The following is a 12,970-nucleotide window of genomic DNA, read 5'->3' as shown; positions in this document are numbered from 1 at the left end:
AGAATATGGATTAAATCAAATTAACCGGGAGGGAGGACAAAACTTTCTATGCACAAAAACACATGCTGTTTGTCAGCAACGCCTGTGCGATCACTTATCCATCAATATAGAACTGTGATGTAAAATGATAATTTTCGTAATTTAAAAAAAATTGTATACTGACCCCCGAACATTCACCGAATTTCTGCCATGACACAATATGCGTCGCGTTTTTGAAGACCCTCTTCCACCCCAGCTCCACCTGTGTTCTGCTACGAAGGTTACATATTTTATGTTTGCAGCAGCAGCAGAAGTGTGTTATATTCTCAGTCGGCATGCCTGTGTCTATACTGGTAGTAGCTGGTATTGGTTCTTGCTCTGCTATAATAATCGAAGTAGCAACAGCAGCAGCGTAGCAGATCAATACCGTCAAGACCAAATCTACCAACATTGCCGTATAAATATTCATTACCATACTAAATCCCGAGAGTCATGACAGAAATAGATAAACATTTATATATCTAGGGCTCCGGGCTGCCAGTGCTCCACTGCACCTTGGTCCCACATTCATTACGAAGGAGCACTACCCTGTACTAAAATGGCAGCAGTATCGACGCATTCCTTCCAATAGACAGCAACAGTGTAGGCGACATCTAATGAAAATATCTATGAAAGAGATCAAGCCTCAGTCAGGTAAGAAAAACTAACGCAAAAGCAACTTAAAAGCAATGTAAACCATTACTTACCATAAAGAGTAACAAAGTAATGTAGTTAGTTAATTTTTGGGAGCATGCATTACTTTCAAAAGTAACTTTCCTCAATACTGCTTATAAGGCATCAACACTAAGACTGCCACAGAATTTCCATTCAGTATTTCAGCATTTAATAGACTACATTAGTGTGATTAACTAACTATTAAGCTTTACTTTTAATACATAAATAAATTGAAGTCTAAAAGAATTTGGTGCTGGTAATGAAAATCCATGTCAATGTTCTTATAAAAGCACTCTAAAATGTATATAATAAATAATTATTTGAGGTATTTTGAAGTGCCAATGATATCAATATTGTGCTTTTTCATTATCATGAAATATTAAATTCTGGAATATTGGCATAGGTCCAAAAACAACTATGATTCTTCCCATATATTGGTTGCTTTAAAAAAAAACACATGCAGAGTTTGTCAGGTGCAATGAGTCAAAAGATAGGATAAAATACCTGAGATAACAGAGTCTCATCCAGATCAGAAGCAAAGATAATAATACCTCGAGTCGGATGCCACTGACTCGCTCTAGACGTAGGCGGGGGAAGAAAGAATTTCAATAACTTGAGACACTTGACACTTTTATTGCTGCGCCCCTGAGAGATTCCTTAGCAAACTATGCAGCATTTTTCAATGTGACAGAGGAGGGGAGAAATGTGAATCTGATTTCCTGATGTTCACCGCATTCTATCAAAAGAAAGACAGACGGCTGACATGGTTGCAGGGTGTTAAAATGGACGCGCATGGTGGAATGTCAGCCTTGCAGGTAACTTGAGGCGGGCATCTGAGGCGACTGGCCTTTCTACTCCACTTCCCCATTGAAAAAAGGCCTCGAGCGTGTCAGAAAAGACACAATCCACATTATCTTCCGCTGTTAAGCTCTTCAGACTTTCCTTTGACAGAAACAATGAAGAATCTGGCCCAGTGCAGGACACATGGGAGCTCAAGAGCGGTCACTGGCCCTCTAGTGGCAAAAGATGATACTCTAGTGACCACTTGAAACTTTAGAAAAAAGCACAAATAGCGTGGATACCCAAAAAGAAACACTTTCAGTATGTCAGTTAAGAGCAGAAGTCATCTGTTCCTGTTTTAAGTCTGCAAATCTGGCTGATGGACACTGATGTGGATATTTCTGTGCTTGAGCCACACAAATGAGCATGATATTTTAGACCGGCAGTGGGTGGTATGAGCTGAATTAATATCATGCTATGAGTATTATACAGCCATGTAGAAATATTGATTTGTTTTGAATCTTTAGTGTTTAGACGTGTAAAGAATTTGAACTTTTTTTCTGTTGTTGTTTTCAAACTTGATGGGTACAAAAAAAAGGAATATTAAAAACAAATGGATAATACATCTGCTGTCAGAATAAAAACAACTGCTTCGCATTATACAACCCTTGAGATAAAAAATTATGGATTTATGTAACCGACTGCTTTTGAAGAGGTGGGGAAATAATACTTAATAGATTAAAGGGACAGTTCACACAAAAGTTAAAAAACAGACAAGAATTTTTTTGAGCAGAACACAAATTTGTAGTCATTGAACAAATTGTAAAAAAAAAAAAAAAAAAGGTCTGTTTCTTAGAGAGTTTAAATGTTTTACTTCATAAGATGCATCCCGCAATGTATCCTCAGAAGTCATGGGTATGAATGTTGTTTTGCCTTTATATGATTGTTACGTGTTAAAGTGGGGGCACTCTTTCAGTGCTTGTTCAAACTACTTATTCAAAATGAGCTTGATCAACACAATTTTTGAGGTATTTTTGACAACTGTTTTTGTTGTTGTTTTATATTCAATCCAATTGAATTTGTAAAAACAATTAAATTAACTTAATCGATTTATGTTGGAACAACATGAAGGAATTGTATGGAACCCAGCATTTTTTACAGTGTTGAGTTTCTTTTTTTATCAATCTCAAAGCATTGCTGGGTCAGCTAACATTTTAATGTTATTAAATAGCCCCTATTACGCAATTAAAAAGTCGTATTTTGGATTTTAGGGTCTCCAAAAGCAGGCCGATATGCATGCGAGGTCAAAAACACGTTCATTGTCGTATAATATGCATTTATTTTTACATAATTATCCAATTGACTCCCATTTGATTTATTTAGCTATTCATTTGTTTCCAAAGCCCTCCTTAGTCAGACATCCAAAGTCTCCCGGAAGATGCCCGCAAACGAATGATAATCTCCCGGAAATAGTGCGTCTCCTTAAATAGTCACCAACGCATCACTCCGAGCTCTTCAGGTACGTCGGGCGCAACTCAACCCCACTCGCTCTTTAGCACGCAACTCACACCCACCACTCTTCAAGTACGTTGCACACAACTCACCCCCACCACTCTTCAGGTGTATCGCACGCCTCCACCGTTCTTCAGATACGTCGAGCGCACACACGCCCCCAACGCTCTTAAGATACGTCGCGTGCACATGTACCACCCCCCCCTGTTTCCTGTCAATATCGATACAAACAGGCAAAAGATCCAGACGAATCATGAATCATTTAAATGACTCTGAGTCAAATCTGTTATTTTAAAAAAGTCTATATTTTTAACCAGTTAAACTCCGCTGCTATTCTGGGATTTCCGCCTGGATTTTGCCAACCCAAACTTAAAAGCTTCCCAAATCCACATGCAGAGGTGTAAATGCAAAAATTTGGTATCATTTTAAAGAAAACCCTTTGAATTTTCATAAAACACTATTTAAAGTGCTTAAAATAACTGTATATGCTGCCTGTGTTATAATAAACACCTTAAAAAAGAGGCGCTTTTTGTATTTTTTTTTTATATAAACTCAAATTTGAAAGTTTACTTTTTAGGTTCTGTGTGGTCTAGGGTGCTGTAATTAATTTTGGTGGTTCCTGCACATGTCTGTAATCATAGGAAAACATAAAAATGTCTCTACCATAATCTATGCAAAAGTTATTGTATTCCATCTAATGAGAGGTGCTATACAAGCCACAGGGACCGATCATTGTATTCATATTTCACTATTCTTTTGTTTGATCAAACATAATTCACTGTGTTTGGACCATGTCAGACATATAAAAGGATTACTTAGGCACATCACCTCAAAAATAGAGGAGAAAAGGCCCTGCAGCGAACAGCATAAGGTAAGAGATGACAGCTGTCTGTGCTACCTGGGGTTGCTCAGTGATCATAAATGTATTGTTTTCACTTCTGCGCCATGGAAACAACGCGATTCATTCGGCAACTGTTTGATATGTGAATATAATTCGGTAAAAAGAATACTTTGACCGTATGAGCACCGGCAAGAGCTTTCATTTGAGCAATAACTTGTACATGTGTCGTATGAAAAATATGAAAATGAACATTTTGGGTATCCAAAATAGTGTGTATTTAAGTGTAAATAACTTTTGTACAGTACAATAAAAAGTGATGCATATGTGCATAAAATATAGATTCTACACTTTCAAACAAAACCACCTACGGGGGTCTGGTGCTATGCTAGCCCTTTAAATCTTAAAGCGAAAGTTGATGATGTCACAGACTTTCATTGACTTTCGCTTTAAGATTTAAAGGGCTAGCATTGCACCAGACCCCTGTAAGTGGTTTTGGGCATTTTTACATTTAAACCACAGCTGGATATTTTTATTACCTTACTGTACGTCATTGTACATTGTACTGTACTTTAAAATAATATATATATATATATATATATATATTTTTTTTTTTATGAAGAAGAAAGTGACCTATATCTTAAATGACCTGAGTGTGGGTAAATTTACAGCAAATGTTCCATTAAGGTGATCTTTCCCTTTAAGTGCATTTTACGCCAACTGTTATAAATTGTCTCATTGTTTTTGGTGATTGCAGCAACTGCTGAGGTATTACTGGTATTTGGACCACAAGTGTCCAAAATGTGCAGCTTGATCACATATCTTGGTTTTTGTTCTTTTCAGTGGTGATATTCATGCCAGATGGGAAATTTAAAGAGCTGTGCAGACACTATGGTTTTTGTACAGAACTTTGGGTAACACTGTACTTGAAAGAGGTGTTAATAAGACTGACATGACGCCTTAATAATCGTGATATGAAACATACAGTATGTCATAAAGAGATTTTTTCACGCTTATGACAGCAGCTGAAGGGGTTGTCCTTTAAATAAATCGAAATGCATACCATTACAATCAGTCTTTTTCTTTGTAATGACAACTTGACATTACAACATATCTTTTTATAAATCTCTCATAAACATTATTGTAATGAGACCATTATAATTGTGCTGCGGATATTTTTCTGATCACATTTATAGTGGATCAAACTGAATTTATCATTAAAAGAGTCAATTCTCTTTTGAGCTGCTTGATTTTATAAACTGTAATTTTTCATCATATTGTTTCAATATAATCGACTGACAGTTGACAAGCAATAAAAGTAAAGATGGCAATGAAAAAAGGCAGACAAATCATAACAATAGTTAAAACACGGGAAAGGATATGACGAAAAAACAACATGACAAAAAAATACTGTAAAAAACATTACATTTTAATTAATAAACATAAAATTTCACGATATTCCAGAACTTTCATAACCCACAGAAACGCTGAAAACTGTAGTTGAGGTCAAGAAAGACTGAATGAAATGACATAAATAAAAACATAAAACGCACAACACAGTTTTAATGGCCTCATGACAATCATGTTTATGACAGATATATCACACGTTATGTTGTCTTAATAATGTCAGGACAAAGACAGATTGTTGTATTACTCCAAGCTGCCATGAAGACATCTAAAACAATGTCACCTTAAAATAACATAACTGAGCAAATGACAGTTGTCTCATTTATATTCATGACGTGTCAACGCCCCTTTAAGTACAGTGTTAACAAACTTTGTTCTAGCAATGTGACTGAAAACTGTAAATGCAAGAGCAATGCAAGAAATTTTCTTAAAAGAGAGGATGAATGCTCACCTTTGACTTTAGCAATAACAGTCCCCGCGGCACCAAGGATTTCGGATGAGTTCAGTGCCTGGTGTTTGCCAATGACGGCCTTCAACACGTGGACCAACTCCCCAAGACGCTCATTCACCACGTGCTGCGAGCACTCTTGACTTTCTGTGGATGAAAAAACACACAGTCAGAGACCACAATCTCATCAGCTCAACTTCCTCATATTTTAGGGGGGGTGCACAACTTTAAAACCATAAGGGAGAAACAGCAAAAGTAAAATCTGTTGTGAAGTCAGTTTAAATACACCCCTGTAAACTTCCCCGATATGCACATGATAAAAAAGTCATCGGAACATCTTAACGATTCTTTTGTTTTCGTTTCGTTTGGAGGCATGTGACAGTACAAGCTAAGAGACTAAGAGATTAAGTGCAGTGGTGTGGCTGAGATGCAGATGATGTTCCGTGTATTCGAGAGACGGTGGATGTTAAGATAAGAAAACAAGTGTGAGACAGACATGACAACAGCTCTGCAGACCGATCTAGACGTGTAATAACAGATTTTATTTTTATTACCGTCCCAGTGTTATTGCAATCACGATAAATGAGTTCGGAGAGATTCAACTTGCTTCTCTCCTTTTGTTTGAAATATCAGAAAAGTTTAGGTCAAGATTGCTTTGGTGAAGAAAACAGATACTTCTATTACTTTGAGATGCGAAGAAATCAAGAGTGACACCAAAGCCATTCTGAATTCACATTCAGTTGAAGACAAAATTATTAGCTGTCCTATAAAATTAATTATTTTTGATGTTTAACAGAGCAAGGTTATTTTTTGCTATTATATTTTTCTTTTGGAGAAAGTGTCATTTATTTTATTTAAACTTAAAAATTATCTTAAATTTAGTTTCGTTCAACTAAAATCTTTTATTTTATTTTTTTTGTTTGTTTTCATTTTTTTAATTAAAACAAAGCACTGTTGTCCAATGACTTGTCTAATTAACCAATCTTGCCTACACCGTAAAAAAAAAAAATGCTGTAAAATTCACAGTATTACTGGCAATTTTGGTTGCCAGAAATACTGTGGAATTTACAACAAGTGCACTGTAAATCAACAATTACAATATAGCTGTGGTTTTACAGCACAATTACTATTATTAATTTACAGTGCACTTGAAAATGTTACAGTATTACTGTCAATTTGTACAGTATTACTGGCAGTACTTACATGCACAGTTAACAATTGCAGTTGTGCTGTAATACTGTAAATTTTACAGCAATTTTTACAGTGATCTTACAGCTCTGCACAAGAAGTTTGGCAAGAGAAGAAATGGTCGTACCCAGCCCGGTTTTTCTCATGGTTTTTTTCTTTTACTTCAGTCCATTGGTGAAGTTCGTTTCTCACCACTGTCGCCACTGCCTTGCATGGTTTGGATGGATTTGCTCTTTAGTGTTTGGACTTTCAGCAGTGAAATTTAAACCACGCTGAATTGAACTAAACTAAACTTCAACTCTGAAAACTGGCCAGACACCGTTTCAGTTTACTAGAGCGTCTATATTAATCTGCTTTGACAAATGTACATTGTAAACGTGCTATAGAAATAAAAGATGAATTAAGTTGAATTAACCTAGTTTAGTCTTTCAATTGCACTTTAAACTCTACTAGTATCTGGCACAATAAATAAAATTAAAAGTAAAACATTGGTCCTTGGTGCTGGGGGAAATGGAAAAGATCATGCCATTGGATTTTGACCCAGTTTTATTGATTTTGGGTATATCTAATGGACACATTTTTTCATCTGCTAATAAGAAATTGTATAATATATTGACCTTTGCTGCCAGAAAAAAAATATTTTATTTAATTGGGTTAGTGATAATCTCCATCACTTAAAGGTTGGCACAAGATCATTTTTGAGTTGATTCCACTGGAACATCTTACCCATGTTTTACACAAAAAAACAGAACATGTTTTCAAAGTTTGGACTTCATATTTGGACTAATTGGAACCTGGTCTTTGCCCTATTATGCCCTAAGGAATATTGTAACTATTGTTATCTGAAAAACTAGCAATGTTATTATCCTTTTTTCCTGATCTGTTTAATGTGGGGTAGTGCTCTATGTAATGCAAGCTTTTTATTTTTGTTTTGTTTTGTTTTCTCTCTACATTGTGCTATGTTGTTAATATTTTTGATGTTGTTGTTGTTGTGTGTGTATCTTTTGTTTCAATATTTTTTTATTGAGTTTCAGTTTTTCAAATATGAAAGAACAACAATACAAACCCCAAACCCATACCAATCCAACAGCGGGATAGCGCTCACATTAGCCAAAAATTAGCAAATATACAATTGTACATGTAGGTTTAAATACAAATACAAAGAAATAATAATTATTATAACCATAATAACAATAAATAAATAAATAAATAAAAAAACACACAAGAAAAATTAATAAAAACATTAAAAAAAATAAAAAATAAAAAAATTTAAAAAAAGGAAAAAGCATTTATTCAGCTAACATATAACCATACAGACCATATGTATAGAAAAATCAAATTATTTGAGATTTTCCACAAAATCAATAAAAGGTTGCCACACCTTAAAAAATTTTCCCTCCGACCCTCTTAATGAAAACCTGATTTTTTCTAAATGAAGACAAGACATAATTTCTCTAATCCACTGAGCATGAGTGGGAGGATGAGAATCTTCCATTTTAGCAAAATAGCCCTACGTGCCAATAAAGTTGAAAATGAAATGATTTTACATTTTGAAGAAGGCAACTGTATATCCTCTGAAGTAACCCCAAATAGTGCCACCTGTGGATCTGGATCCAGCTTGTGCTGAAGAATCACAGATAACGTGTCAAATATTAACTTCCAGAAATGCTCTAAGTTGGGGCAAGTCCAGAACATATGAAATAAAGTGCCTTCAGCACAATTACATCTATTGCACAAAGGACTAGTACCTGGAAACATTTGGGCTAATTTAGTCTTAGAGATATAAGCTCTGTGCACTACTTTAAATTGAATAAGGGAGTGTCGGGCACACATTGATGATGAGTGAATTTTTTTAAGAATATCGTTCCATAGATCATTCGAAATTGAACCACAAAGATCCTCTTCCCAAGCACTCTTAATGTTATCTGTTAGGGTAGATGATTGGTTCAGAAGTAGATTATACAACATAGAAATTGAGCCTTTAGCTAGTATATTACAAGAAAGAAAATAATCTAAATGGTTTCCAGGGAGCAAAACAGGAAATTCCGGTATGAGGGATCTAACATAATCTCTTATTTGTAGGACTCTGAAAAAATCAGACTTAATCAACCCGTAATGTGATATCAACTGATCAAAAGATGCAAACACTTTGTCTATGAATAGGTCTTTAAAGCATACTATTCCCTTATCATACCAACTTCTGAAAGAACTGTCTTGCATTGAAGGGGGAAAAAAAGGATTTCGAGCTATAGGGCTGAGAAGAGAAAAGCTATCAAAACCAAATGACCTCCTAAACTGAATCCAGATCCTCAGTGAATGTTTCACCACTGGGCAGTCTGTAAAATTGTAAGAAATCAATTGCCGCTTGGCCGCAAGTAGAGCCGGAAGAGAAATTTGATTATGAGCATGCATCTCCATATCTACCCAGGATGGTTTATTAGGCTGCAAATGATATTGCCACCAATACAGTGTATTACGCATATTCGCTGCCCAATAATAAAACTTAAAGTTGGGCAAAGACATCCCACCCTCACACCTGGCCTTTTGAAGGTGTGCTTTCTTCAACCTAGGATGTTTGCCATTCCAAATGAAATTAGAGATGACTGAATCTAAAGATTTAAAAAAAGATAAAGGAATAAAAAGAGGGAGACTTTGAAAAAGATACAGAAATTTTGGAAGGACCGTCATCTTAATAGAACTAATGCGCCCTATAAGTGATAACTTTAAAGGCGACCACTTAGAGAGATCTTTCTTAGTTCGCTCCAAGAGCACACCAAAATTATGTTTAAACAGCTGTTTATACTGGCGGGTAATACAAACACCAAGATAAGTAAATTTATTTTTAATTATCTTCAGAGGTATATTAGAGTACTGCAACTGCTTATCTACCATGTTTATTGGGAAAAGTTCACTCTTTTGTAAATTAAGCTTATAGCCTGAGAGCCTACCAAAGTTCTCTAGCAAAGTTAGAGCCGGGGGCAGGGAAATCTGTGGATTAGATATGTAAAGCAGCAAATCGTCTGCATATAATGTTACCTTGTGCATGGTATCCCTTCGTGTAATCCCGGCAATTTGCTGACATTCACGTAGAGCGATTGCCAGTGGCTCGATGGCAAGAGCAAATAATAATGGACTTAATGGGCAACCCTGCCTGGTTCCACGCTGCAGATTGAATGAACGGGACTGCAACCCATTAGTTAAGACTACAGCAGAAGGTGTATTATATAGTAATTTAATCCATGAGAGAAAGTTAGGGCCAAATCCAAATTTTTCTAAAGCTAGAAAAAGGTAATCCCACTCTACTCTATCGAATGCTTTCTCAGCATCTAGAGAAACTACACATTCTGGAATAGAGTGGTGCTGAGAGTAAATTATATTAAGCAAGCGGCGAATATTAAAAAATGAATGGCGGTTTTTAATAAAGCCTGTCTGATCAGGAGAGATTATGCTAGGGAGGACATTCTCCAACCTTGAGGCAATCACTTTTGCTAGAATTTTAACGTCGCAATTAAGTAAAGATATGGGTCTATAGGACGTACAGTCCAAAGGGTCCTTATCCTTTTTAAGCAGCAAGGAAATACATGCCTGACTTAAAGTAGGAGGGAGAGCCCCTGACTTGAAGGAGTCAGAAAAAACAACTGTTAAAAAAGGAATGAGCTGCTTAGAAAATTTTTTGTAGAATTCTGACGGAAAACCATCAGGACCTGGTGATTTTCCAGATTGCATGACGGAAATAGCAGCTATCAACTCCTCCTGTGAAACAGGTTCCTCCAAAGATTTGCTAATGTCAGGGGGTAAGGTGGGAACCTGTATTTGATCAAAAAAGTTTGTAATATCTTCTCGTGAAGGGGATTCAGTAGTATATAAAGTAGAATAAAAGTCCCTAAATTTATCGTTAATGATGTTTTGGTCAGTTGTAATCTCGCCATTATTTAGACGGATACCACTAATAATTTGCTTTGCCTTGAACCCACGCAGTTGGTTGGCTAATAACTTTCCAGATTTTTCCCCGCTCTCATAAAACACGCTTCTAGTTCTTCTCAGAAGGGACTCTATCTCACCAGTTGACAGTAAATCCAACTCTGCCTTCAGTTTACAGCGTCTCTCATATACATTAGAGGTAGGTGAACTTGCGTATTGTGTATCTAATCGAAAAATTTCATCAGCTAAGGATATTTGTTTTTCTTTCAACTTTCTCTTCTTGGTGGCATTATATGAAATGATTTGGCCTCTGATATATGCTTTAAGAGCATCCCAAACTATTATATTAGAAACATCTGGGGAAATATTAACACTCAAAAAGAAGGAGATTTGGTCAGAAATAAATCCAACAAAATCATCATCTGCTAAAAGTGAGGTATTAAGCCGCCAGCTCCTCCTTAGAGAGGGCAAGTTTGAAAACTTTAAATCAAGAACAAGGGGGGCGTGATCTGAAATAATAATACTTTGGTATGCACAGTAACAAACATCAGAGATCAGAGCATTGTCCAAAACAAAATAGTCAATTCGAGAATAAGAATGATGAACATTTGAAAAAAAGGAGTATTCTCTTTTTTGTGGGTTTAGAAAACGCCAAATATCGGAGAGGCCATTATCGGAAAAAAAATTATTCAAGTATTTAGAAGATCTACTGGGAGCACCTAATTTAGAAGAAGAGCGGTCCAAGCTTGCGTCCAAACAGCAATTAAAATCACCCCCAAGAATAAGAGAATGAGAATTAAGATCTGGAAGGAGTGAAAGGGCATGTTTAAAAAAAGTGATATCATCAAAATTTGGGGCATAAAAATTTGCTAGAATTAAATTCTTTTTACATAAAGTGCCTGTAACAATAATGTAACGTCCGTTTTTATCTGCTATTATGTTGTTTGGGGTAAAAGGCACGTTCTTGTCAATCAAAATTGCCACACCTCTCGCCTTAGCTTGAAATGATGAATGAAAAAACTGCCCATTCCATTTCTGATTAAGATAAGGATGATTCCTATTATGCAAATGAGTCTCTTGCAGAAAAGCAATCTCTGCTTTGTGCAATCGGAGATGTGCAAGAACTTTATTTCTTTTCACTATGTTATTTAGGCCCTTGACATTCCAGCTTATTAATCTCAACTCCCTACCCATAGTTACCAAAAAAGCGGGCTGTAAATGAATTGTGGAAATAAAGAAAATAAAAATAAAAGAAGGAAAAATAAATAACTAAATTAAAACTAAAGACCCACATATAAACACTTAATATAGAAAAGGCTACATATAAAAATATGAAATTATCATGGCACCATCCCGTAACGAACTCCAACCCTCCCACTAGATCAAGCCAACCCCATAGACACGTTGTTATTAACATAATACAACGTTCAAAAATCCCCCATGCAATTTACACTCTTCCTTTATCTCTCCTTACCTTATATAAACTCAACCCTGTGTTTCAGAAAGTCCTCCTTAAAGAACATGACATCTTTTATTATTAGAACAGTGGCATAACTTTTCCACCTTATAAAAACGCAATCAGGTAAAACTATTTAAAAGCGTATAACGGTAATGTCCTCTACGAAGCATTACGGTGAGATCCTAGAAAGTTCTTGGCCTCTTCAACCGAGGGGAGCCACTTTTGCTCACCGGCTTTTGTCGTAATTCTCAGTCTCGCCGGGAAGAGGAGGGATGGTTTGAAACCCAGATTGTAAAGTTCTGTCATAACTCCGCGATATTGTGCGCGTTGCTCCACAACCTCAGGGCTGTAGTCATCGTAGATAGCGATCGGTTTGTCCTGATATTGTAGCGAGCCCCTTCGTTTCCGAGCCTCTCGCATCACAGCCTCTTTAATCTGATAGCGGTGAAGCCGAACTATCACAGCCCTTGGTTTTCCTCCTTGCTTCGGTTTGGCCACAAGAGCGCGATGCGCCCTGTCGATCTCCGGTGGGGATGACAGGATTTGTTCGCCCATAACATCCACTAGAAACTGCGAGAAAAACACAGATGGTCGAGGGCCCTCGACGGATTCTGGCACTCCGATAATTCTGATATTATTGCGCCGACTTCGACCCTCCAAGTCTGCCGTTTTAGCTTTTAGTTTAACATAGCTCTCAGTTAGCTCAGAACAGGTCGCTTCTAGC

At 36.5% G+C, this 12,970-nt stretch overlaps 1 protein-coding gene across 4 annotated transcripts in view; it reads right to left on the bottom strand.

The window, feature by feature from the left end:
* The window catches only part of arhgap29b (Rho GTPase activating protein 29b), an 80,329-nt gene that overhangs the window by 39,761 nt on the left and 27,598 nt on the right, over window positions 1-12,970 (bottom strand). For all 4 annotated transcript variants that reach the window (XM_087238928.1, XM_087238929.1, XM_087238924.1 and 1 more), the window contains 1 exon segment: window positions 5,682-5,825. In XM_087238928.1, the coding sequence (XP_087095054.1) occupies window positions 5,682-5,825 (144 nt within the window).

Source organism: Danio rerio, chromosome 2 (assembly GCF_052040795.2).
Source record: "Danio rerio strain M-AB ecotype USA chromosome 2, GRCz13ab, whole genome shotgun sequence".
Classification (NCBI taxonomy): domain Eukaryota; kingdom Metazoa; phylum Chordata; class Actinopteri; order Cypriniformes; family Danionidae; genus Danio; species Danio rerio.
Note: the sequence above shows the minus strand (reverse complement) of the source record. Positions and strands in the feature narration are given on the sequence as shown.